The 27,792-nt window shown below is 37.6% G+C and overlaps 1 protein-coding gene across 2 annotated transcripts; it reads right to left on the reverse strand.

The window, feature by feature from the left end:
* Positions 1–2,008: 2,008 nt before the first annotated feature.
* MGME1 (mitochondrial genome maintenance exonuclease 1) lies at positions 2,009–27,378 on the reverse strand. 2 transcript variants are annotated; one of them, XM_032220104.1, is made up of 8 exons: positions 26,646–27,377; positions 16,733–17,304; positions 12,961–13,183; positions 11,446–11,578; positions 10,383–10,547; positions 9,439–9,548; positions 3,171–3,212; positions 2,009–2,429 (listed from the first exon to the last, which is right to left on the reverse strand). In XM_032220104.1, the coding sequence occupies exons 2-5, from the start codon at positions 17,232–17,234 to the stop codon at positions 10,398–10,400; spliced, it is 1,008 nt and encodes a 335-aa protein (XP_032075995.1). In that variant the 5' UTR covers positions 17,235–17,304; positions 26,646–27,377; the 3' UTR covers positions 2,009–2,429; positions 3,171–3,212; positions 9,439–9,548; positions 10,383–10,397. The 2 variants fall into 2 exon arrangements, with proteins under 2 accessions (XP_032075995.1, XP_032075996.1); XM_032220105.1 differs by lacking the exon at positions 9,439–9,548 and having other exon boundaries at positions 26,646–27,378.
* Between the last annotated feature and the right edge of the window lie 414 nt (positions 27,379–27,792).

Here is a 27,792-nt window from a genome sequence, read left to right on the forward strand (position 1 = left end):
CATGCTTCAATTGAGTCAATGAATGTTAGTCGTGTTTCTATAGAGTCTACCCTATCAAGCAGGACAAAAAATTTCTCATGTTGCAGCATAGTAAAGTAGAATTTTCTTTGTTATTCAGCAAAAGTGATCCACAGCTTAAAAATAATTACTTTTCAATTTATCATATTGCGCCTCTATTAGATTCCAGATGAAGTCAGTTCAGAGCACCACAGTTCAAAAAGGACAGGGACAAATTGGATCAAGTTCAGAGAATGGATACCAGAATAGTAATACATCTGGAAATCAAGCCTTATGGTGAGTGTCAGTCATCCAGGTCATAGTTGTCTCAAAGGTGCTTTTTCAAAAGGCAAGTGGGCTGGTTTTTTTTTCCTAGAGGAAGAACAAAACATTTAGTTTCTCAAACTTCATCAGTTGTGATTGTGGGGGAAATGGAGGGATAGGTACTGATAGTTGAGACTGGATGGTGGGGAATGGAAAGATACAGTACATTCAGAAAGTATTCAGTTCTTCACTTTTGTCAAATTTGTTCTACTGCAGCCTGATTTTACAGTTGTTGAAGTTCATTTTTTCCCCTCATTCATCTACACTTTGTACCCCATAATGACAAAGTGAAAACAGAATTTTAAGAAATGTCTTGTAAATTTATTAAAAAGAAAAAAACTGAAATATCACATTAGCATAAGTATTCAGACCCTTCGCAACAACAGGTGCAAAATACCTCCCATTTGTGTTGATTATTGCTGACATGTTTCTACACCTTGATTGGAGTTGACCTGTGGTAAATTAAATTGATTGGACAGGATTTGGAAAGCAACACACCTCTCTATAGAAGGCCTCACAACTGACAATGCATATTGTAGCAGAGCAAAAGCCATGCGGTCAAAAGAACTGCCTGCAGAGCTCAGAGACAGGATTATTACAGGGCACAGATCTGCGGGAGGCTACAATAAAATTTCTGCTGCATTGAAGATTCCTAAGAGCAGAGTGACCTCCGTAATTCTCAAATGTAAACGTTTGGCACAACCAGGACTCTTCCAAGAGCTGGCCACTTGGTCAAACTGAACAATCAGGGGAGAAGGGCCTCAGTAAGAGGTGACCAAGAATCCAATGGTCACTCTGACTGGGCTCCAGAGTTCCTGTGTGGAGATGGGACAGAGTTTCAGAAGGACAACCATCACTGCAGCCTTCTACCAATCTGGGCTTTATGGCAGAGTGGCTAGATGGGAGCCTCTCTTCAGTGCAAAACATGTGAAAACTCCACTTGCAAAAAAGCAGCTGGAGGACTCTGACTGTAAGGAACAAGATTCTCTGGTCAGATGCAACCAAGATTGAATTCTTGGCCTCCATTCTAAATGATATGTCTGGAGAAAACCAGCCACTGCTCATCTACCCAATACCAACCCAACAGTGAAGCATGGTGGCAGTATCATGCTGTGGAGGTGTTTTTCAGCAGCAGGGACTGGAAAACTGGTCAGGGTTAAGTTGAATGGAACAAAGTATAGGGATATCGTCAATGAAAACCTGTTCCACAGTGCTAAGGACCTCAGATGAGCCAAAGGTTCACTTTCCAATAGGGCAACGATCCTAAGCATACAGCCAAGACAACACAGGAGTGACTTGGGGAGAACTCTGTGAATATCCTACTATGGCCCAACCATATTGACTTCTACTTGTCTCTTGGTTTCTATCCAAGAGTGTTTTTAAATTTAAATCCCTAAATGACTTGGCCAAATGTACCTTCTCCACTCCTGTGTCCTTTGTAATTATCTCAAACCATTTCACCACAGTCTTGAAGATCAATATTAAAGTAAATATTACAAGAGGTGGGCTGAGTATTTCCAAGTGATTTTAAACTTGTTTAAATGTTAAATGTTCTAGAAACATTCACTGTACATTATTAAACAAGCAGTTGATAGCCTAGAACTAAACTGGAAAAATTAACACAAATTGTAGCTTATTCAATATCTTTGGGATTGCACAAATAAGAAATTCAGTTAAATGTAAACAATCAATTCAAAATTCTTTTTATTCAGGAAAAGATTATATAATTTTGTAAATCTTGTAATTTCAATTCTAGGTGAAATGTGTACTCCTGAATTATCGTAGTGAAGACAGCTGTAGTTTGGAGAGTTGTAGCAGCGGGGATGCAGAGACTACTAATGATTCAGTCCCTGAGTCCATAGAAGAAAAGCTTCTGGACTTGACATTGAGTCATCGTACAGTCAGATCTAAAAATATTTTTTATTTGTAATTAGGAATATTTCTTCTATATTGCTCAAATTTTAATTCAAATAGCTATTTTGGCATATCAGGTTTACTTCAATGATTTTGTTGAAGAGGTGTTGATAGTTGTTATTTCCTGAATATAATTATTTGTGATACCACCACTGTATGGGCCTCACGCAGTGCTCCAAGAAATTTTCTGTGATCTGCAACAATAGCAATTTTGGGTCAAATTTACTATAGACAAGTAAGCTATAACTCTGAAATATATTATTCAAAAATAATATAAGTTACTTCAGTAGATAATTCCTGAACAGGTTTTTGAGCATTAAGTTTTACAAAAAACAGGCAACTTAATAAAATACTTCAATTAGTTATTTCAAGATCATTCATTATTCCTATGCCAAGCTTCAAAACATGCTTCATCAGTAATGGTTCATACAAAATATCTTTCACACTGTTTCATAAAGTAACATAGTCCCCGTAGTTCTGATAGAGAAGTGAATTAACTGTATTGTTTTGCTTTGTCTCATTTCTGAGGTCTTCTCTAGAAGATCTATAGTAATTGGAAGAATAGGTGATGCAAAACATTTTTGTGAAATTAACCCTTAGAGGTTAACCCTTTAGGTGTGAAATTACCAAGAGACAGCTGAACAATAATTAGAGCTTTATTGAACTTTTGCAAAAGGGACCTCCATGCTCATATGGTGAAATCACAGAGGACATCTTCCATAGAAATATATGATAGTTATATACATTTTCCAAAGCTCAGCCTTGTTACTGCCCACTCATCCTATTGGCTAAATTCTGGTTGAAAGGGTCCTCTTCCATCCCATCTGTTTACCAATTTCCAGTAATTTCCATCTCTTTTGGCGTATTCTCCATCCTGTTTGGCAGCTACTATAGTCAGCATTATTACTTTTAGCATGACAACTAGACAGCCTCACCTGCCAGCTATCTTCTGTGACCAGCCAACTATTTTCTTTGACCTGCCAACAGAATGTGCAAAACAGTCTTGTTATTGTAACTAGAGAACATTCTTACACAATGTCTTACTTAATATTCCAGTAAAGTGTCTTAGGTTACTTGGGGGCTAAATATGGTGTTACCATTGCTGTCTCTTATAGGAATAATTTGTATTTTTCACAATTTTGGTAATGAAAATCATATCCTCTCCCAAACTTAATGAATTGTTGCAATGCCTCACAGAAAAAAACCAGGTTATCTATGTGATGATTGATTTCAGAATTGTCACTCTTTTGTCCTTTACTTAATATTTACTGTACAGATGGTACCACTTAATGTACGGTCTTCACATGCATGTGAAAAATATGAAGTTGACAGGTTTTTAACATAAATGTACATACCATATTTTTCAAAGTATAAGATGCAACTTTTTCCCCTCAAAAAAGAGGATGAAATCTGGGTGCATCTTATACACCGAATGCAGCATTTTTTGCTTCCAAATCCCCCCCCCCTTCACTAAAATGGCCCTACATAGCTTGTAAGAGGCTTTCAGAGAGCTCCTGGGGGCTGGGGAGGGCAGAAATGAGTGAAAAACAGGCCATTGTTTGCTCAATTTTGCCCCCCCCCCCCCAGCCCCTAGGATCAATCCTCCTAAAGGCTATACATGTCCTTTCTTTGACAAAAAAGGGCTCCTTTTCATGAAAAATGGGCCATTGTTTGCTTGTTCTGGGGCCCCCAATTCAATTCAGTTTATTAGATTTATAGGCTGCCCAATCCCGGAGGACTCAGGAGCACTTTACAACCCCCAGAAGCACTCTACAAGCCTCCTAAAGGTTATGCAGAGTACAAAAACTTTTTTTTTTATTTGCCTCTTCAAAATCTTGGTGCATTTTGTGGTCGACGGGAAATTCTCCAGCTGAACAGACGTGGGGTATGTGGGCTCTTAAGAGTCTCACATGAACCCTGTCTGACAAACCATCTCCAAGATTCTTTTGAATCAGAACCCTCACTGGAGGTGGAGGTGAAGAAGGGCAGTGTCTCATCGGACCCTGAGGGAAGCAGATCCCTCGTGGGTTAGAGATTTGCCTATGAATTGGAGTCGGTGTGGTAGCCATCAACATGGCTGACAACATGCTGGCTTTTTGTCAAGCAAATGGAACAGGAGTGGAAGAGATGAAAGGACCGGGTAAGAAAATTTATCTAATCCACAACTATAAATCAAACCTGGAAAAGGCAAAGAAATTTTGAGAACATAAATAATATTGATGGTCAGGTTGGGACTTTCTCTAAAAGAAAAGGAAAAAAGGAAGGTGGAGGGTTGTAACACCCCCCCCCCCCCCCGAAGCTCTTTGTTTGTAAAGCTTTCAGACAGAAGGATAGAAAGCAGAGAAGTGACAAACCCATGCAATTATAAACTCTAAATCTGGTTTTGGATCCAGAAGAATTTATTTTTACTTTGCTAGAATTCCTCCAGGCTAATATAAACCAGAAAAAATCACATCTTACTGATAATGGATAACTTAACCTTGACTGTGCAGGAAGTTTTAATTAACCAACTGCCATAAATTAGAAGGAGGCAAAAAACTCTTGGCTGATTACAAACTTGCTACAAGTGATTTATTTTGAGCAGTTATTAAAGGAAAGAATAAAGCATCACACTCAAGAACTGGGAAATACGAAGGTTTCTTTTTTCTTCTCCTCCTCCTTCTTTTTTTCTCTCTTCTGCAAAAGATTAAGATGGTGTCAGCTTCTCTTCCAATTTCAAATTACTTGGATTAACTAAATTTAAGGTGGACCAGAATTTTTGAAATAAGACTTGTATAACTAACTGCAATCTTGGAACTGGATATTGGGGAAAAACAAAAGACTAAGGTGGCTCCCATTGCATTTCTCCATAGCAGTTGAAGTAGATAAACTTAAGGTGGATTAGAACTCTGAAACAAGAATTGTATAACTAACTATAACTTTGGAACTGGACATCATGGAAAGCTGGGAATTAGAAGAACTATGTGAAATTATAAAAAAATGTGCATAAATCAGTAAAATCAAGCCTAAATGGAGTTCTGAACCCAGGGAAGCAGAGATTTAAAGAAGAATTTAAAGAAGAAGGGGGGGGGGGCAAGGCAACCTAGGGGTAGAAACTGAGGGAAATCAAAAGCAGACAAAAAGAATCATCAGCCTTGGCAGTAGTATAAGGAAAAAGGTAAAAAGAGGAGGTGTCCCAACAAAAGGGAATAAATAGCAAACAAAAGTGGTTTTGAAGGTTCTTAGTGGTATAAGGAAAATTGAACTAGGAGACTATGCCCCAACAGAGAAAAATAAAATACGCTTGTGAGGGTGGCTGGGGGAAAATTGATGGGAGTGGAGTTGTTAAAATAAAGAAAAAAGAGAAGACAGGAATAGAGAAGTGGGGCAAAAGACTTACTAGGAAAAAATCAGATACCTAGATATGAGAAAATATAAAGCAAGATAATGATTTTATCCCTTAATATGATAATAAATGGAGTTGTTAACTGGTTGAACATAATAATGGGAAGGTAACAAAAAAAGACCAAAATATACAGAATATGGATAAATATGAAACTGATATGGGGAGGTTGTAAAGCAGAGGTTTGTGTCTCACTCTTATACATGATAATTAAATTAATTAAATTGAGCTACAAATTGATAGAAAATGACAACGGAGGGATAACTAAACATGGGTTAAAATATATGAAACATGGATATATATAGAACTTTTAAAATGATGAATAAAGTAAGATGTTTACTGCTTGTCATTCTACATAATAATGTAATGGCTCCAAGTCAAGTCCTCCTAACTTGAGAAAGTAAAGACTCTTGAAACGGATTATTTCAAAAGGAACCTTTAATCAAGCAGGATGGAAACCATTAGAAGCAAAACAGCATCTGAAAACCTTTAGGCCATGCAAATGGGATTAAGCTGATAATGACCCCTCCCCTTTCTCCAAATGCAGATTCTGACCAATACACAAGTGTGAAGATGCTTCCTTAATTCTTCTGCCCTGTGAGTCAATAAAGAACATGTTCCAGTGCTGGGTTTCTGCCGGTTCGCACCGGTTCAGGTGAACCGGTTTGTGAAATCCAGCGAGCCCGTGAGAGGTTGTTTGACCAGTGGACCCGGAAGTAACTTCCGGAACACTTGCACCGGCCCTGTCGCTCACTCGCCCTTGCCGTCCCATCGCAGCTTGCTCACTCCCCTGCCCGTCCGCACTAAACTAGGCTAGCCCAGCCGGCTGTTCACTGATTGGCTGTGATTGGCTGGAGTCCAGCCAATCAGTGAGCGGGCTGGACGCGACCCGTTTACAAGTGTGACGCCAATGGCCAACATTCCTCTTTTGAAAAGAGTCTTTCTCTTTTGGAGACTTCTCTTTTGAAAAGAGTCTTTCATTCCCGAGCAGCTGTCACATCGTGCTTGCTGACCGGGTCCTCCCTTCATTTAGTTTTGTTTCCCTTCGCCTTCCAGAAGCTTGCTGCTTCCCTCAGGTGAGCAGCTAAGCGCGAGGGGGGGGGGGCAGGACTCGGGAGGCTTGCTTATGCCAGATCACGAAAGCCGCGAGCTGGTGTACGCCGTGGCCGAAAGCGGGTGGGAGGCGGTGGAGGTGGCTTAGCTTTCATGCGAGGGAAGGCCTTGCAAATGTTTTCTTTGTGATGCAATATGTTGCTTTTAAGTGTTCAGATCAGGCTGATGTGTCTCAAAGTGGCTGCTTTTCTATGGGCAGGCCAGGTTGGTGCAAGGCAGCTTTGCCAGATTTAGTGTGTTTCACCCTCGTTGTTTCTGATAATTCTGAGGTGGTTGCTGGTTCTGTGAGCTTCCTGGCACTGTCCTTTATAATTTCCCACAATGCCTTGATGGTTTTTATTCCAGTGGCTTTGTCTTTCCTGTCCTTAGGGTTAGGGAAAAAAACTGGTTTCATTTGCAGTCTTTTTTGGGGGGAGGGAATTCTTATTTTTGGGTGTTTTCCTGGCACTGTCATTGTGTGTGTGTGTGTGTGTGTGTGTGTGTGTGTGTGTGTAATGTCCCGCAGTTATCTACGCATTAATAATGATCTAGTAAGTAAATGTATATCTAGTAAGTAAAGTAAATGTATATTTCCTTATACATTTTAGGGACCTTTCCTTACATAATTGGTGTTTTCTTTCATACTTTTGTATTTCTAATTTCTGTTTCTGTTAGTTAGCAATTGCTAAAACAAATCCCACATGAAAAAGTATTCAAAGCTTTCTTGATTTTCATTGTCAATTTATTTATTCCTGCACATTGTAATATTTATTCATTTTCATATCTCTGTTTTTCCACTGTTGTGCAAACACAATTCCAGAAGCTGCTAACATGTGTAAAATTAACTATACATTGGACTCTCTTTCAAATAGCCAACAAAATATTTCTGGTTTTTATTCCATATCTTGCTTTACCATTGCTTCTAACCACTAACTTCTCAATAGCTACTTGGACCGACCTAAGTACTGAACCTAATTCATATATTCCTGTTCTTTTGGACCTGAGAACTACATTTCAGAAAAAAGGAAATCTGTATTGCTCTGGGAATATAACATTCATTCTTGAACTATCTTCTTGGATGAAAGACTATATCTTTCCTGTTTGTTTATATCTTTCCTGTTTCTCATCCTTCCTGAAAAGACTGTACATTGTTGGTTGAAAGCAGAGGTCCCTTCTGTTACCTGTAGTCCTTAGCTTACAACCACAATTGAGTCCAATATTGTTTTATTTCTTTGGCAGGCAGTTAGTATTAATTAGCATAATGAAGAAGAGGCAACAGAGTATGACCGCTTTCTTCTCCAAAAAAACCAAGAGTTGAGGAATCAGCTAATCCACAACAGTCACCAGCACAAGCACCACCAGCACCACAAGCACGACCACTACCACCACTTGAGGTCGGAGAAAGCAGCAAGTCCATCGACTCCACTGAAGTTCCACAACTTCCTGACTGCTGGAATTTGTAGCAATACAGACACTTCAAGGACAAGTATGATGGACTGGCAGTATCCAACAAGAAGGTGGGTTGTGAGTACTGTGCAAAACTCATGTTCTCGTTAGAGAAAGTTATTCATGTTTCTAGGGAGTGAAAACATTTCCAGGTTGTGCCAGCAGGGAAAACCAAGGATATAAAACAATCATCACTCAGAAAAAAATTAAGGGAACATTTTCAATCAAAAGCACACTTATTTGCGTGGAGAGCAGTAAGCAATGGGAGCAGGAAGCTTTAACCAAATCCCTGGATAAGTCAACTGAGAAATATTTATCCAGTACTTGCACAATATTTTCTACTGTTTACGATCTGGCGCAAAGATGTAATCCATTCTCAGACATCGAAGCGCAAGTAAATTTGCTAAATACGATTGGAGTGGATGTGGGAGTTGGCTTGCATTTATGGAGATCTGCAGTGAAAATAGTTGAATTCATTGTGAACCAAATCAAGACCACTGTGTTTTCAAGGATTATTGCAAATAATCAAAAGGTGTGCCTAATAATCGATGAAGCCTCAGCACTTTCAATGAAAGCAGTGCTGATAGTTTTTGTTAGAGTTGAGGATCCAGAATGCCCAGCAACCGTCTTCGTTGAGCTTCTGGAATTAGAGAAACAAGATGCGGAGACCATATATTCCGCATCGATGGGAAGCTTGCATAAAGTTGGATTTACCACCGAATATTTACGGAAGAATTTAATCACTTTCTGCTCCGATGGTGCCAACGTTATGCTTGGAAGAAAATCTGGAGTCAGCGCCAGAATACTCAAACATCATTATCTGGCACTGCTTGAACCACCACCTGCAACTTGTGCTGAATGATGCAATAAGAGAAGTGAAGCAGATCAACCACTTCAAGATCTTCCTTGATAAAGTACACACCATCTTCCACAAATCCTGTAAGAGCCAGAATGACCTCTTCCAAATCTCCGAACAATTGGGCATAGAAATTGTGAAGATTGGCAGAGTTTTGGGACCAAGATGGGCTTCCTGTAATTTAAGGGCAACCATAGCTGTGTGGCATGCTTATCCAGTGCTACATCAGTTTTTTCAGGGCAATGAAAAATCCAGACAAGTACAAAATTCCTGACAGTATCAGAAAAGCTAGAGATATTGTCAGGACAATTGCTGTCAGGACAATTGCTGTTAGTTCAGCAGAGGCGGTGCTCATATGTTCAGAGCAAAGAACACGCCTAATTGTTCCAAACATAAGTAATCTGATGGTGATGTGTTGTTGGCATACCTGTTGAGAGATGGGACCCTGCAGTGAAAATTTGGCTCAGAGCGCACGACCACACAGCTGATGATCCACGAGTAAAGACCAGGAAAGCTGCAACAGAGGAATCTGGAAGCCTAAGAACAGTATGGAAATATCAACAACTAGGAAAGCAATAACACAAATAAGTACTTGAGTGTATCTCTTTCATTGTGTTATTCTTATGTAAGGTGTAAGTGCAAGCAATTAAAGTCTTGCTTTCTGTGTTTGTCCTTTGTGCAGGTTGTTTGAGCAAAGTGATAAGGTGGTGTGCAGAAGATCGGCAAGCCAGTGATCCTTCCTCTGTAAGTAGCTGTCTTTATTGCTGGGTGTGATCTGTGCTGTGTTCATCCTTGAGATAGTGAAGTGCAAGCAATAAAAGGCTTGCTTTCTGTGTCTGTCCTTTGTGCAGGTTATTCGAGCAAGGTGGTGAGGTGGTGGTACAGAAGACGCAAAAAAGGACAGTAATTTTCCTTTTCTATTATTTTGTGTCCTGGTTTCATCCTAATGCAGTGCATGCAATTAAAGTCTTGCTTTCTGTCTCTCTCCTTTGTGCAGGTTATTGGAGCAAGGTGGTGAGGTGGTGGTGCAGAAGACGCAAAAAAGGACAGTAACCAATATGACAGACAAGAACTGCTTTCAATCAAGCTAAAATGGACATTGAAAATGGAAATAATTTTAAAAATACTCTAAAAACATGATTATTATTCCAGAGGCAATAATAGCAATAACAACAATAACAATAATAAAAAAACCAAAAACAAAGAGTACTTGCAGTGGAGAATCACCAAGGAGGGAATGGCAAAGCTTCACCCAACTTGTTCATTTTCCCTCCCAAGAACATTTGTCCACCAGCTAGTTAAAATTCCTCCTTACTACCCCAGCTCCCAAAACAGAAGGAAAGAAAAGCAATGGAATTAAATATAATTTACCACAAACTACTTGCTTTACATAGTATTATCATTCCCTTTCTTTTTAAACTCTTCCAAGCGAAGCAGCCACTTGTTCCAGTACTGGGAGCACAGCTCAGAGCTCATAAAATGTGAATGTGCAGGAGAACCATCTTTATAGGCAACCACAAGTAAGCCACAATTAACCTAGGAAACAAAGCAAATCAATTGCTCATCAAACCATATGCAATTTTAGTCAATGTTCATTAGGGATATATAGTTGAAATGCTTACTAAATAGTAAAAATGGGTAAAGATGAACAGCATTTCACTCAGCTCCAAAATATTTTTGTCCTTTTTGTCACAGGAGCTGACAAAATATAGATTATATAAATCTGAGATGAGATCATGGTTTACTATAAAAATGCAATGTTTCCACTAACCAAGGCATTTTGTAGACGATAAGAGTTTCTGGATTTTTTGTGCAAAATACCACTGTCTCCAGAATTCCCTTCATAGAAGCATGAGACTTGTGCACTACTTCCCATAATATCAAAAGCTATTACCAGGTACCTACTAAATTTAGTCAACCACCTACTTTATCTGAAAGATCATAATCTGCTTTTAAAAAACTTGACAACTGTATTCAAAATGTTGTCTGCAATTTCTCTAGGGAAGCTCAGTTGTTGATAATGTTGAGACTGCAATATTTTTGGTCTAGCATGCTACATTTTACAGAATGAAATAATTAATATTTTACTTGCACGTCTCCACAACTGTTCATAGATTGATTCCTACTATGACAATTCTGATAGGACATATTTTCATAATGGATTAGTATAAATAAAGATGCCACAGGCACAGTCAAAAGAGCTAAAGCTGTTTACTTTTTTCTATTTGAAGTTTTTTCTTCATCCTGACATTGCTACTAGAGTGATAGAGCGCAATCAACCTACATCACTTATAGGTACTGGCTACTATTTAGTAAGACTGGAATATTGGAACTGGAATATTATGCAGGGAAATAAATTCAACTGTAGTTAAAATGTGTGAACAAGAAATCAGGAAGTGCTGAACCGAGATGTTTCTTTACAGCTGTCACTTACCTGGAAGTCATAGTTGCTGTCATGGTTAATTGCTCCTATGTATGCTGCAATTTGTAATGGATTATCATATGTATTCTTAAGAAATGGCTTTGGTTTCTCTGAAGTCTTCCAGTCAATTACACATAATGTTCCGCTGTGAGATCAAATGTAAAAGATAACTTAATAATGTATAGTCAACTAAAATTTGTGCTTACCACTGACCACCAAGAATGTAAAATCTTAGATATCACCAGACTAAATTTGAGGCCTAATGCAACTGTACAATAAGCCTTCACTTTTCCTCCAGCTGTAAACAAAATGGATGTGGATCTTGAGGATACTTGGAAAGCAGAAACATTTATTTTCATTTCCTTAGAAATCAGCAAAAATTTAGAGAGAGAAGTATGGAAATTGGCACTAAACTGAAGGCTCATCAAATCAAAAACACCTTAATAAAAATGGGAATATGTATAAAACCTTGTTTAGAATTAAATATAATTAGCATAAAATTACAATATGGAACTATAATAATACCAGATAGTAACTACCCTTTACAAATTTTATACTTGTTATTTGGTGACTACTTCATTTAGTAACTGTTTGCAAATATAATAGTAATAAACTAATAAAAAGTTCATTTTCCAATCAATGTGCACATTTATGAACAAATTTGAAGTTTCAAATAATTTTAGCCTGACTTCAGCATTACTTCCCCTCAAAAAGCCCTTTTGTGTTGACTGCACATTTTATCCACATGCCTTTTATTCCATTATCTAAGTCAATTATGAAGACGCCACAGTAAAGTCCAAATAGATGTTAACTCTGAGAAGTAGTCCAGACAAGAAGCACAACCAGGAGTACTAACTCTGCCTTTATTGTAGGGTTACATTAACAGAATATTGCAAGACTGAAAGTATTTCTCCCTAACTTTCTGTCTATTCTTTTAAAACTAGTCCCTTCTGAAACATTTCCCATGCCTTTCTCCTTCGGTGGGCTGAAATACCTCTTACATGTTGATTGCCCAGGCTGCGGCTTTTTATCTCTCACACACCTCATTACAGTATACTACATCCACAGCATTTCCTTAGTTCACTAATTCAGTCACAACTAATCTACAATTATAACACTCCACCTCCCCAGTTTTTTTGCTATTTTTATGCAAGCCAATGAGGATCTTTTCTGTTACGATTTCTCAGGGTTTTCTTTTAACTGTGAATATAATGTTAAATATGTAACTCTGTAGTTCTTGATTTTGAACATGCGTTTCTTCAATTTTTTTCTTCAAATGGAGAGAATGATACATAGTTTACAATGATGAGAAAAGAACAAGTTTTATAACATGCTTTATCTTATTTTTGAGTGTAAGGGAAATATAAACCTACAATTGAATTTAGAAATATTGGGTATGAGGCAGATGAAGTTAAGCATTGAAGTCATTGTTTTGAATGAGAAAGTGAAACATGACCTCAATATATTTTAGTCCCCAAAAATGTTTAACAAGGTCACAAACAATATTATCTAAATTTAACCTCTCACCGATATTCTGCTATGCAATCTATTAGGCCTTGGTAATAAAGGACCTCATGCTGTACTGCACTTTCAAGAGCTCTCACTCTAGTAATATCTTGCAGCACATGCTTTACACTCATCACATAGCTTGAAATGCTGGTATCTTCTTTCTGTTCCTTTATAACATTTTCCTTAGTTAATAGTAAGGCTTCCATGGCTGCATGAAAGTTCTTGCCTTTTTGAAAAGTATCTACAAAACAAGAAAAAATGATATATAAAGTTGTTATTCAGGATTAAAATTGAATCTTCAGATTGAATCAGATTATTTTATAGAATGATAATAGAGACTTAGCATCACACTTAGTAAATGATTTTATAGGAGATAGCAGCCTAATTGCCCTTTTTAAAGTGACTCAAGCCTGGCTGGTAGAGGAATGGGTTATAGGACTGTCTGCAGGAATGAGGACTATTTAGCCACCTGGCAAATAAATTCCTTTGGATTCACTCAGAGGGATAGTGCAGCCCTTTTAGCAGCATTCAATATCATTGACCATGATATCAATTCAATATCATTGACCATAGTATCTTTCTAGTGTGCCTGTGGGGATTAGGAATGGGGGACATAGTGAGACAGTGATTCTCCTTCTCTCTCTGTGGTTAAGTACAGTCCATATTGATAGGAAGAAGCAATCAGGCCCAAAGTCTCTAGTGTGTTTGCAGTACTTCAGGCTCAGCCGCATTTCCTCTCCTGTTTAATATCTACATAAGGCTGCTGGATAAATAGATTATCTGTTGGTTTATGCTCAGGCGTCCTCAATATGCAGATAATATACAGTTGTCCCAGCCTCTTAATCCCAGACAGACCAGATGATGCTATCATACTAACACCTCACATGATCTTGATTATACAGAAAAAAGTGTGAAATGTAGTGAAATACTATCAGAAATGAACATGAAAAATAATGTAATTTCTCTACTGTGAAATGTTACATGAATTTAGAAAGGAAGGATCCTTTCAACTGTGGTGAAAAGCATCAGAAGAATCTGACAAAATAGATAAGGATAAAAAATAATGCATGTTATGGGAAGTTAAATATCCTAAGAAAGAAAATCAACACAAGGAGGGTTAAGAACTTAGTAACAATAAGTAGGTAAAAAAGTGACAGATTTGATATTATATTTTCAAAATAATTAGACACTTTCTTTTAATTTAGGATACCATGAAAACATGAACAATGTCATACAATCTTTCTTCATCATTTGTTTAGAGCATCACTAGAATGGCCCATCACTCTTGTGCTAGGCTCTGCATATTGTGTTCTCCATACTGCAGAGAATCAATCACTTAGAAAAGAAAAGAAAAGTCAGGATAATTCATTAATTTACCAGACATTCTTTCTTTTCTGGAGTCCACCCTCAGGGAAACTGGCTGAAAAACAACCTCCCCTCATGATATCATGCATCAGGTAAAAGCAATGCAAAACAAGTACAGGTAGTCCTCAACTTATGACCACAATAGAACCCAAAATTTATGTTGCTAAGTAAGACATTTGTGAGTTTTGCCTCATTTTACAATTTCACTTGTGTCATTTGTTAAGTGAATCACCGCAGTTGTGAAGTTAACAACATGATTGTTAAGTAAATCTGGATTCCCCATTGACTTTGCTTGTCAGAAAGTCACAAAGGCTAATCAAATGATCTTGAGAAACAGCAACCATCATAAATATGAACAAGTTGCCAAGCATCTGAATTTTGACCACATGATCATGGAAATGCTGCGATGGTCTTAAGTGTGAAAAACAATCATGTCACTTTTTTCAGTACCATTGTAACTTTCAACTGTCCCTAAACAAACTGTTGTAAGTCAAGGACAACCTGCATACTCTGAAAATGTGAGATAAATACTAAGAAAAAAATAGTCAAAATTGTTTAGCTTTTTTCTAAGATGCAACCATTTCTTGGTAGGTGAAAAACAGAGGATCAAATAAGCAAGGAAGACATTCTATACATTGCTGGATTTATATCCTGCCTTTCACATAGAAACTCAAAGCAGGATGTGTAGTGGATACATCTTCATATTTTTCAGCATTCCCAATGAAGTAGGTTGGGCTGAGAGAGAGAGAGAGACTGATCCAAAATCACATAGTAGTCAGGTCTCCCCATTCCTAAAGTAACACCTTCTCTACAGGACTTTTAACAAAGATTGTTAACAAATATTAACAAAAATGAAGATAATTTAAGCTATTTTATTAAGTAACATAAATCAGTGAAAAAAAATCAAAAAGATTACTGATTAGTTAGAAAGAACACAACAAATAATATACTCCTATAATATTTTCTATGTAAAATCTTGATATTTATTAAAGGAATAAAATTAAATATTTTCCAAGTCTCATAAAAATTAAAAGTAGACATAATAAAGATGAGGGGGGGAAATCACAACAAAATGTTTAATTCCTTTTTGTGTATCCAATTAGACACTATTGGAGTGAGGTGCTACATTTATCAAATTTAACATCATTTCAATCTAATTAAACTCTACGTTTTTACTACATATATAAAACTACCGTATTTTTCGGAGTATAAGATGCACCTTTTTTCCTCAAAAAAGAGGCTGAAAATCTGGGTGCGTCTTATATATCAACTACAGTATATTTTTTGCCTCCCGAAGCCCCGCCCCTTCATCAAAATGGCCGTGCATAGCCTTATGAAAGCTTTCAGAGAGCTCCTGGGGCTGGGGAGGGCAGAAATGAGCAAAAAATGCACCGTTTTTTTCCCCTTCCCAGCAGCACTCTATAAGCCTCCATAAGGCTATGCATGCAATTTTTTGACAAAAAACAAGCCCGTTTTCATGAAAAACTGGCCATTTTTTGCTCTTTTTTGTCCCCCCCCCCCCAAGAACACCCTGCAAACCCCTCCAAGGCAATTCATGCCTTTTATTTAAAAAAAATGGACCCGTTTTTGCAAAAAACAGGTTGTTTCTCGGAAGTTTGCAGAGTGCAAAACTTTTTTTTCCTTTTGGAAAGCTCTTTAACTGATGAAAATTACATTGATCAAGTGCTGTGCCAGCAGAAACAAAGTCTTAAGCTTTGTCAGCGATTTTCTGCTCCAGCACATGGATAAATACACCTGGAAACATCTACCTACCTACCTACTCTCTCTCTCCCTACCTATCTACTGTATTTCTCTCTCTATTTCTCTCTCTCTATCCCTCTACCTACCTACACACACACACACTCTCTCTCTCCCCCTATCTACTGTATTTCTCGCTCTCTCTCTATTTCTCTCTCTCTATCCCTCTACCTACCTACCTACTTACACACTCTCCCTACCTACCTACTGTATCTATCTATCTATCTATCTATCTATCTATCTATCTATCTATCTATCTATCTATCTATCTCTATTTCTCTCTCTCTATCCCTTTATCTACCTACCTACCTACCTACCTACTGTATTTCCCTTTCTTTCTCTCCCTCTCTATCCCTATCTACCTACCTACTCTTTTTTTTAATTTGCCTCTTCAAAACCTTGGTGCATCCTATACTCTGAAAAATATGGTACATTTTATAGATATAATAAAAATTAAAATATATAATGAATACGTCTATATAAAAACTAAAAAAGTGGAAATTGTACATGCTTTGTCTAGAAGCCTGCATCTAGACTGCTTTTTTCATGAAAATGGCAAAATATTGTTACAGAGGCAAAGATTTGAATTATGAGCAATTATGAGATAAAAACAATGCATAAATGTATTTAGAATTATTATAACATCTAAATGCATTTGTTTACTTACTTTTAACATATTCTTCAAAACCTTCTTTCCCAAGTTGTAGAATCATTCGCTGTTTCCACTTCTCCAGGTTAGCAGCCTGTTCCACAGGCATTGTCTGGTGCAGAACAGATGTCACGCTGGCCCAGTTGTTCTTTTGCAAAGCAATTTGCAAAGGCAGCCCCTGGTGAAATTTCTGATGCTGAGTGGTCTTCCTGGGATTCATTAAGGGAATCCAGTGCTTAAGAAGTTTTGTTTCTGTTTTATGAGCTGGACGTTTGTGTTGACACCCTGCATTGTCTTCTTCAAACAGTTTGGATCTGTCAGATCTATCTTTGCCTGAAGTGAGGTAATGGATCAAATTTCCATATTTTGGGCGGTCAATATTTTCATACTCTGTTTTTCTCTTCTTATAAAAAGGCAAAGAAATAGTGAAGGATCTATGAAAAATATTTTTCTCACTGAACAGTGTTGAAAATACTGTCAAACTTCCAGTTTTCCTAATCACCAGATGGAATGACTCCATACTCCAACTTTGCAGATAGTGCAATCCCAATTCCTTTTTGCCTTTAGGAAACACTTCTACTTCCTATTTCCTAGTGTAAAAGATAACATGTTATAGTTATTTACTCTGATTTGCCACTGCATTTTGGTAGGAAAGGCTTCATCATTAGAAGTCCTTCAAACTGCAGATTATGAAGTATTAGTTAAAGAAAAATATTAGGGTATGATTAATAGTATCAATATGTATTTAGTTGTCTTTGCTTAGTTTAAGATTTTACACTATATAGAACAAATGCACACTTTTAATTCTTATAGTTTATTTTCTCAGAAGTAAATATCAATAAATCTCTCAGAACTGCCACCTCAATCCTGTGCTGTGTATTTGCTTGATACCAGTCTGTCATGTACTTTGGGGAGAGGGAGCCGGAGGGGAGGTGGAAAAGGTCTCTACTCACTGTACCTTCTGGAGATACAACTTTACAGTCAGACATTTGCGAATGGCATGCAACTGCATACTGGCCAGTCCATGGTTGAAGTGACAATTCCCAAAAAACTTCATTTGAATATAAGTGGAGAATGAGAGACCAACTATGGAAAGGGGGGTGGGAGGAAGTTAAACTAGGGATTTTTGCATACGAATTTCAGTTTTGCCTTTGCTTTATTGTATTCTGCTTGACCTTTAGTAAACTATACCTTTCTCATTAAATGAAGTCAAGGGTCATTCTTACTTAAAAACTCGAGCTGAGGCACAACTGACATTATCAGTAAAACCTATTTATTATTGCCTGGTTTATTGCCATACTTAGTTGAATCAACCTAGTAAATGTTGGATTTATCCTGAAGCAATTCTACGTTTGTTTAAGGTTAAATTAAGTAATGTAAATCCCTTCTTTATTATGCAATCTCCATATTATGGAATTAACTGTTTCAGGATTGAGATCATGCCTTAATTTCTTTTCGGTGATTTGTTGCGACCAATAAAACACATTATTTTGAAAGATAATCAGCAATTCTGCCTCCAAAATCACTAAGGACAAATAACATTGAATAACAGCGTTAGAAGGGACCTTGGAGGTCTTCAAGTCCAACCTCCTGCTCGAGCAGTAGACCCTAACCATTTCAAAAATGGCTGTCCAATCTCTTCTTTAAAAAACTCCAGTGTTGGAGTATCCCCAACTTCTGGAGGTAAACCAAGAGTTTCTGTGATGATGTCACAGCGGGACAGTTGGGGCTAGCACAGCTCAGTGAAGCCCAGCTGATTTCTACCTCCCTGGAGGTTCCTTGGGGCTAAAATCTCCCTATAGGGGTGATGAAGATAGGAACGGCTCTCCATAGACACGGGTCCCTTTGCTTGATCTGGAGAAATCTTCCTGACAGGCAGAGAACAAGACAGCCATAATGGCTGAACCAAAGCTGTGAAAGCCGAAACGAAAAAAGCATGAAAAAGAAGTGGAAAGAGAAACAGTGTATAGGATCTGGGTAAGGATTGCCTAATTTCTACCCAGAAATAAGTTCCCCAGAAGTAATCTTAATAAAAAGAAAGTGGCACTCCAGAGAGGATGGAATTGTTTCTCCTCCCTCCAAAGGAAAGTGGCAAGTGAAAGTTTAGAGCTGATTACAAATCCATGCAAAAAGAGAAAGAAATGAATGGAAAATTAACTTTAAAATACAAAGAGAAAGACTGCACTGGCTATTTTAATAGATAAGTACTATCTAAGATTTGAATATGGACAATATTCCTTCTTTTTGAGCTCTCTTTTCTTTTTTACCTTTAGTTACAGTCAGGGGTGGTATGGTTTGGGCGAACTGGTAGCAGCGATTTGAATTGGTTCAGATAAACAGATAAATACTATCTCTGACTGACCCCGTCCACATTTGCCCGGTCTCCCGGTTGCTGCTCGCCCTTTCTGGCCACTCACTGCTCCCCCCCCACCATATATATGTTGCTTTCACCACACACAGCTAATTGCCTTGCCACCTCTGCTCAGCTCACCAAAAGTAAGCAGTGCATGCCTCCCACTCATCCTTGGGTCAGGGCCCAGGGATGCACCATTCCCCAAGACCCCGGAGCCGCTGCTCACCTTCGCCAGGGAATGCACCATTTCCCAGCTCCCGCCTTGCTCCGGAGCCACCATCCGCTTGCCTCCCACCTCACTCATCTACCTTCACACCTTGGGGGGGGGGGGAGACATGATGAGGCTCAGCTGCTTTTTGCCCTGAGAAGCCTGAAGCCGCTACTGGTAATTTTTGGCTACCTTCTGAGCTGCTATGCTGCGACACCGTCCTTCTGGCTACTGCCTTTCTCCTGGCATGTGCACCCCAATGTCTGCCGGTACCAGGAGAATGGCAGCAGACGGAGGGACAGTCACAGCAGAGCTGCTCAGAAGGCAGCCGCTGGCCACAGTCTTTAAGGTATGATCCTGAGAGAGAGGGGATGGACCATAAAGGGACAGACTGGCCGGCAGTTGCTTCTGAGCAGCTCTGCTGTGAAGTGAGGGAGAAAGGTTTGGCTTCTCTCTGCTGTAGCAGTCAGCTGCTTTTCTACTCTTTCTTGGGCTCATAAACACAGAGCAAACATGAGAAGGAGGTGAGAAGCAGCTAGGTTGAATGCTAGAAGACTTAGCCAGCCGAACGTCTCTGTCAGTTCTGTGGGCATGACTTGGTGGGCATGGCTTGGTGGATTGCCATGAGTGATGTCAAGTTGGTCACACCCACTCAGTCACATGACCCCACCACCACCAAGCCACACCCACAGAACCGGTAGTGGGGGGAAGTGAATTTCACCACTGGTTACAGTGAGCGGAAGTTTTCCTCCCTCTTTTTTTACTTTTAAAACTTGCAGTAGAAATTGAGAAATACAACAAGAGCAACATCTACTGGCTAAAGTTAGTATGGAGGTGGGGAGTCTAGGATAAAGGAAATTCTCTGGAAGTGACTAAGCTAGATCAAAGACTGACCTTGAATACTTTGTTTTGGCAACTGTGGCACCTTGTGTATAGAGACTGACTGAAGTTAGTTTTGGAAACTAACATGGGAGGAATGAGATAGATGGTGGCTATAGCAAAGAATTTCTCTTGAATTTCTCTGGATTATAAATATCCCTAACTGACTGATTGACTGAAATAGTGGAATAAGATAAAGCTGTTTTTGAGAACCTGGGAAAAAACATTGGAACTAATCCGAGATTTTTGATTATTAGAGTATCAAAGGCTGGGAGACTCAGCAGGCCTTGTGGATTACAAATACTGACAGAAGACAAGAAAAAACAACGGGTATCCTTAAATACAAATATTTTTCTTTCTTCGAATCTTTCCTTTTGACTTCTTTTACAAAGGACTGTTTGAATGGATTGACTCTGGATTATAAATTTAACTGATTGAGACACTGAAGACTCGTTTAAACTGAGGGAACTGGACTTGTGACTTGGTCTTTTCTCATTGGCTATGTGAGGTATTGAAGTATTGGGGGGCTGCCTGTGGATAGCCTTTGGGCTGTTAGTAGGGCTGATGGGTGCATTTCTATTTAAAGGGAAATAAGAAAAATAAGGAATTAATATTAGCTGCTGAGATATCAAGTATTCCAAACTTAACCAAAATAGGAAAGAAAGCATCTTCTACACCATCAAGTCCATCCAATCAGAGGTCAATAGAAAGCATGTTACAGCAAGATAAATCAAATAAATTTCAAAAGGAAATTCAAGCAATGTTTCAGTTGCTACAGGAGGCCATGACAAAAAACACAATGAGATAAAAAAGGAGATAGGGAAAGTGAGAAATGATATGGGAGAGATGAAAGAAAAAATACAAAATATGGATGAAAAATTTGAAACTTTCAGCAAATGATAACAAAAAATGAGCAAAGAATTCAAAAAATGGAAAAAAAATCAGAACAAGCAGAGAAAAAAGTTGATGAAATTGATCAGATTGACACAAGAAAACAAAGACCTAGAAAATACAGTGATAATGCTAGAAACAGAAAAAGCAGCTCACTATTTAAGATTCCAGAATATCGAGAAAAAAGGGGAAGATCTACCAGACATAATTAATGAGCTGTTGGCAAATGTGTTAGGGATTGTTAAGCAGGAGATGGAGGCAGAGATAGATGAAACTTAGAATACATACAAGCTACATGAGGAGAAATAAACTTCCAAGAGAAGTGCATGTGAGATTTGTGAAAAAAATGACGAGAGAAAATACTTAACAAGGCAAGAGACAAACCATTACAATATAAGGGAAAAGAGTTGGTGGTCTTGAAACAGGTCCCTAAGAGGGTAAGAGACCTATGGAAACAATACCAATTTTTTACTACAACGTTGATTAAATATCAGTGCCATTTTTTCTTCTTGCTTCCTGACTGCCACATATTTTAGCCTGGGAAATTGGGACATATTTTTTTTGTGGGAGCGGTAGAAACGCAGCCACAACAAAATATCTAGCCTCAGAGTTTTATTTCATTGGGGGTGTTTTCTGGAACCCTGACATTCAGGTAAATTTCAGATGGCTGATACCTGAGGAATACTAGTTACCTGGTGTGATAAGAAATATAGACTGGATTTACTGGATAAAGCAATGGAATTTTATAATCACCATTTTAACATGGATGAGGGACAGGAAGTGAGGGGAGAAATCAGGAAGGTGGTTAGCCTATAACCTGAAGGAGAAAGAGAAGAAAGCAGTAAGCAAACTTCAGGAAGAGGAATGCACCACCAAATGGAAAATAAAAAGAAGATAAGTCAGGAGTTTTACAAGAAGTTATATGTCTATGAAAAAATTTCAGAGGAAAAAATAATACAATACTTGGAAAAAAGCTAACTTACCAAGAGTGTCTGAAACAGTGAAGAATATGCTAAATGAAAGAATAACAATGGTAGAGGCTAGTAGAGGCGATTAAAAGAGAAAAGAATATAAAACACCAGGTCCAGACAGCCTATCAGCAGAGATCTACAAAAACCTACAAGATACATTAAGCTTGTCAATGTTAGAGGTATATAATGAAGTTTTGTTAGAAGCTAAGATATCACATACATGGGCAGAAGCTAATATTACTCTAATCCCGAAAGAAGATTCAGATTTAACACAAATAAAGAATTATAGGCCAATATCCTTATTAAATGCAGACTACAAAATATTTGCTTCACTAATAGCTGAAAGACTTAAGAGATTTTTGAATGAGTTCATAGACCCTGATCAAAATGAGTTTTTACCTAAAAGGCAAATTAAAAATAATGTGAGAATTATCTTAGATACATTGGAGTATTATGAAGTACACTGTGAAAAGCAATTGGCATTGGTCTTTCTAGATGCCCAGAAAGCCTTTGATAATGTAAACTGGCAATTTATGATGCAACAATTAAAGTGCATGGATTTTGGTGAAAAATTTATAAATACAATTAAGGCAATTTATACAACACAGAGAGCAAAAGTGATTGTGAATGGAGACTTGATAATTTTTATATTTAAAAAAGCAGAAGACAAGGATGCCCATTGTCTCCATTGCTATTTATACTAACATTGGAAGTGTTAATTAGAAATATTAGGCAAGATCCAGAAATAAAAGGAATGGAAATAAAAAAAGAAAAATATAAATTACAAGCATTTGCAGATGACCTGGTTTTTATATTAGAGGAACCATTAGAAACCAGCCCCAGACTAATAGGTAAAATAGAGGAGTATGGAGAAGTTGCAGGACTGAAAATAAGTAAAGAAAAAATTAAAATATTAGTCAAGAACCTTACAGTTAAGCAGAAAAACAAATTAACAAAGAAGATCTTCAGATAGTAAAGCAAGTGAAATATTTGGGAATTCATTTAACAGCAAGATGTGCAACAATTAAAGATGACAATTATACAAAGTTAATGCAACAAATTAAATTGGACTTGGAGAAATGGAAGAATCTATAACTTTCTTTTTTTAAATTTTTAATACATTTTATTTTGTTTGTACAAACTTCACATCTTTGCAACACATTACATTTTGTTACCTATCTGTTGTGTCTGTTTTATCTATACCAATAAATCTTTTTTAACTATGACTGTGACTAACTATATTTGTGCACTTACATTATTTCATACATTTTTTTCATTCTATATGTAAGTCTATATGTTCTATGTATAGCAGTTTTTACTACGTTTATGTCATTTTGTAAAATATATATTTGCTATAGTCTATCTCATATTTCAGTCTTTTAATCCTTTTCCGGTTTTGTAGTTGTCTATTGTTTTGTTGATCTTTCTTCCTTTCTTTTTTGCTTCCCTGCTTTTCCCCTCCTTTCCTCTAGCCAATTGTACAATAAATCCCATATGGAGTAGTATTCAGCTTCGTCTTTCTCTTTTAGTTCTTTCGTGAGCCTATCCATCTCTGCACATTCCAATATTTTTTTAATTACATTTTCTTCTGTTGGTATATAATTATTTTTCCAGTTTTGTGCGAATATAATTCTCGCTGCCATAAACAATGTATAAAATTAAGTATCTATTTTTTTTTCATAATTTCCTTTTATAATCTCTAACAAAAATGATTTGGGTTTTAGTGCAATTTGGTGTGTAGTAATCTTCTCTAGCCAATCTTTTATTTTTTTCCAATACTGGGATGGGAAAGACAAGATTCATAGCTATTTCCAAAAACATTTAATTAGAAAAGCTCTACTACAAACATGGTTAAAAATAAAAACAAAACATTATAATATAATCCCAACCTGGCTAACCTGGAAGCCCTGATATACCCAAACGTATTGGACATAAACAAGATAATAAGATATAAAGACATATTAGACAACCAAGAAAGCCTAAAAACAAGGCAAGAATTGAAAGACGAGGAAATAGATATTGGCTGGTGGCCCTATTTACAAATACAGGCAAGGTATAAAAAAGACAGGGAAAAGGATGGATTCTATAAGGCGCTGCAAAAGCTGGATAAAATTTTACAGGGAACCAAAGAAAAATTGATTAAAAAATATATCACAACTTATTAAAATTTAAAATGGAAAAAGAAACTGTGATAACATGGGCGATACATTTTGGGTATAGAATAGAATTGATGGAATGGGGAAAAAATTGAGAAATAAACTACAAATTAACGATGGCAATGGCTTATAGAGAGAACATGTACAAGATGTTCTACAGATGGCACCTTCCACCAGTGAGAATTGCAAAAATGTTCCCGGAGTGTTCACCTATCTGCTGGAAATGCAACAAACAACATGGAACATACTACCATATGTGGTGGATGTGCACAGCTGCGAAAAAGTATAACTTTCAATGATAGGGAGAACAGCTACTATAAAAATGAATATATTGCCGAAACTACTTTTCTTATTCCAAATAATACCGATAAAACTAGAGAAAAAATATTTTGAGGAACTAAATAAAATAATTTTGAAATACATCTGTCAAGGGAAAAAAGCAAGAATAAGATTGGAAATGCTACAGGTGTCTAAATGCAATGGGGGTTTCGGGCTACTGGACTGGAAGTTGTATTACCAGTGCTTACCATGTGCTTACATGGGTGAAAGACAGAATAAATGAGACATAGAAGATTGTTGTTACTAGAGAACCATGATCTTCAATTAGGGTGGCATGCTTTTCTGTGGCATGGAAGGAATAAAGCATATAGATATTTTCAAAGACACTATGTGAGGAATGCTTTATTTTTAATATGGGAAAATCTCAAATAAAAAAACTATAGGAAAATACCAATCTGGCTTTCTACAATAGAAGCATTGATATATCCAAATATTGTCAATTTGGAAAAAAATGTATCTTAAACGAGGAAGGGGAACTTAAAACTAGACAGGAATAACAGAACCAAGGGGTGGATCTAGCATGGTGGCCGCACTTGCAAATACAATCAAGATATGAGAAAGACATGAAAATATGGTTTTTTAAAATAAATAACCAACAATACTTGATCAAATACTTTTAGGGACAGATGAAAAATTGATAAGGAAACTACTGTATTTTTCGGACTGTAAAATGTTCCAGATTATAAGACACACATTAGCTTTACAGGAGGAAAACAAGAAAAAAAATCTTCCTCTGCCTCCCAGAACCCATGCGATATTCATCATGCTAGCAGCAAACAGCAAACAGCCTGGTCAGCTTCAGCACATTATCGCAGCCCCAGCACATGGATTGTCAGGGCTCTGCTCTGTTGAGCTCACCACTGGTCAATTGAGTTGAGCCGCTGCACCGCCAGGGAATACTGGAGCCTTCTATGCCAAGCATTGGCGATTGGATTTTCCTCCCAGAATACCGCCAGTCAGCTGTTCTAGGCAATGGGGATCGCTGCAGCCCATTTGCCGCCACCCATTCACCGCGATTGGATGGAAACAAGCAGCGGTGGTGGTGATGGCTGCCACTTAGAACAGCTGATCAGTGCCGCACCAACCTCCTTCTGCATCGCAACATTCGCTCTATAAGACAGAGACATTTCTTCCCATTTTGCAGAGTGTGCATCTTATACGGTATATAGTTACTTACTAAGCTTTAAAATGGAAGATGAACAAGTTAAAGAAACATTGATAGCATGGACGAAAATTTTTGGCTATGCTATAGAATTAGATACATGGCAAAAGCTTTGGGATAGAAATTATAAGCTGAAAATGACCACTGCATATAAGGAAAACATATATAAAATGTTCTATAAGTGACATTTGCCACCAGCAAGATTAGCAAAGATGTCTAGAAATATGTCCACCAAATGTTGGAACTGCAATCAGATACCAAGTACTTATCATATGTGGTGGACATATATGAGGGCAAGTAAATATTGGACTAAAATACATATGTAGTTGGAAAAGATGATTAAGCAGCACTTAGATTTAAAGTCAGAAATATTTTTGCTAGGTAGTATACCAGAAACCTATGATAAAGGAACTATACACTTAATACTTCATGTATTGACAGCAGCGAGAATTGTATTTGCACAATTTCACAAAAATTAGAACACCATACCAGACGAAAACATAATTTGGAAAATATTGACTGTGTAGAGATGGATAGACTGATATTACAAATAAAAGATAAAGGAGTAGTATTCAACATGGGATAGATTTTATCAGTGGTTAGATATGAGAGGTAGAACTTAGAAGAAAGATTATTGTTATGTGTATGTAAAAGATGAATACTATCTGCGACTATAAGTTATTAATAGAAGCACAAATAAGTTAATGCAACTATAATTATTATAATTACTACATATATTATTACTGTTACTATATTTGGTGTTTTCTCACTAAAATGAAATACCTGGACAACCCACTGTTTTCAAAATAAATAAATAAATATTACAAAAAAAAACCCAAACTTCTGGAGGTAAACCGTTCCACCGATTAAAAGTTCTCACGTCAACTATCTTTTCGAAAAAGGACGCCTGTGGAATCTGCTTTCTTGAGCTGCCTAGTAAATCTGAAGAAGCTCTCGGGACCAATACTGTACCTTGTTCTTTAGGAATAAGACACGTTTTCAGCCACGATATCCCGCCAGATATAGTAAGCCGCTTCTCTTTTCCGGGGAGAAAGTCGTCCCTTCTCTGACATTTTTTAATCTCTATGGTGAAAGAGAAATGGGCGGAGTTCGAAATTGCGTTGAGGAGCATTTACCCAATAAGAAAACGAACGAAAGCCGTAGCGGCTGAATTATGCCTGTGATTACGAGTAAGGGAAACAGGACGGGTGAAAGTAAGAGCCCCGGAACTGAGAGGCCGGTCGGCATTCGGATGCGTATAATTGTTAAAAGATTTATAAATATAAATCCTTCTAATATATACATGCATATATTTGTATTCGGTGATTTGAAGCTGTTATTACTTGAATAAGGTAATACGTCACTAATATCAAGTCATGCCTTCTCTCTCCGGCGTCTCAAGTTAGTCTAATTCAGTTGAGGCATGTTATTGGGGTTGGTGAAAGAAGATAATGTGGAACCTTAGCATTGCGGTGAAACGGAAGCAGCTCTGCTGGCTGGAGAATTCTGGGAGTTGAAGTCCACAAGTCTTAAAGTTACCAAGTTTGGGAACCACTGCAGTAAGCCATGGGCAATGTATGGATTCTTTTCCCTCCACATTTCTACGAGAGTGTATTTATTTAAATAACGCCGAACTATCAGCCTTTTCAGCTGTGTTTCAGTCTTTTTATTCATTTAGTGAATAAAAGTGATATATAATTATTGTATGTACATGAGAGCTACCGCACCGGAAACAAATTCCTTATTGTGTGTCTAATCACTTGAGCAATTAAAAAATTCTATTTGTCCACGGGTCTTGGCCTAAGAATTTCCTGTGAGTTTGTATGAATACATGCTGTATTCTAGAAAGGTGAATGAGAGGTCTGTTCCATTAGACTGCAAATTTGCTTTTTTTAAAAAAAAACTCAGGACATATGAATTGTTCAGGGTTAGTGGAAAGAGCTACTTTAGATAATAAAGGGCGGCAATACTTAGATTTATATACCACTTTAGAGTGTTTTACATCAGAGGTCCCCAACCCCTGGATTGTGGCTTAGTACTGGGCTGTGATCTGTTTGGAATCAGGCTGTGGAAGCTGCAAATAAGTGTGCAGCTCCATTTGCGTGAGCGATGGTGGGTG

The sequence above is a fragment of the Thamnophis elegans genome, chromosome 6 (assembly GCF_009769535.1).
Source record: "Thamnophis elegans isolate rThaEle1 chromosome 6, rThaEle1.pri, whole genome shotgun sequence".
NCBI classification, from domain to species: Eukaryota; Metazoa; Chordata; class Lepidosauria; order Squamata; family Colubridae; genus Thamnophis; species Thamnophis elegans.

Coding starts and splice junctions, on each gene's coding strand:
- MGME1 (XM_032220105.1), bottom strand. CDS start 17,234: ATGGAGTCATTCCATCTGGTGATTAGGAAAACTGGAAGTTTGACAGTA. Junction 13,184..16,732: donor TTTTGAAGAATATGTTAAAA/GTAAGTAAACAA, acceptor CTTGTTTTGTAG/ATACTTTTCAAAAAGGCAAG. Junction 11,579..12,960: donor GATTGCATAGCAGAATATCG/GTGAGAGGTTAA, acceptor TTGATCTCACAG/CGGAACATTATGTGTAATTG.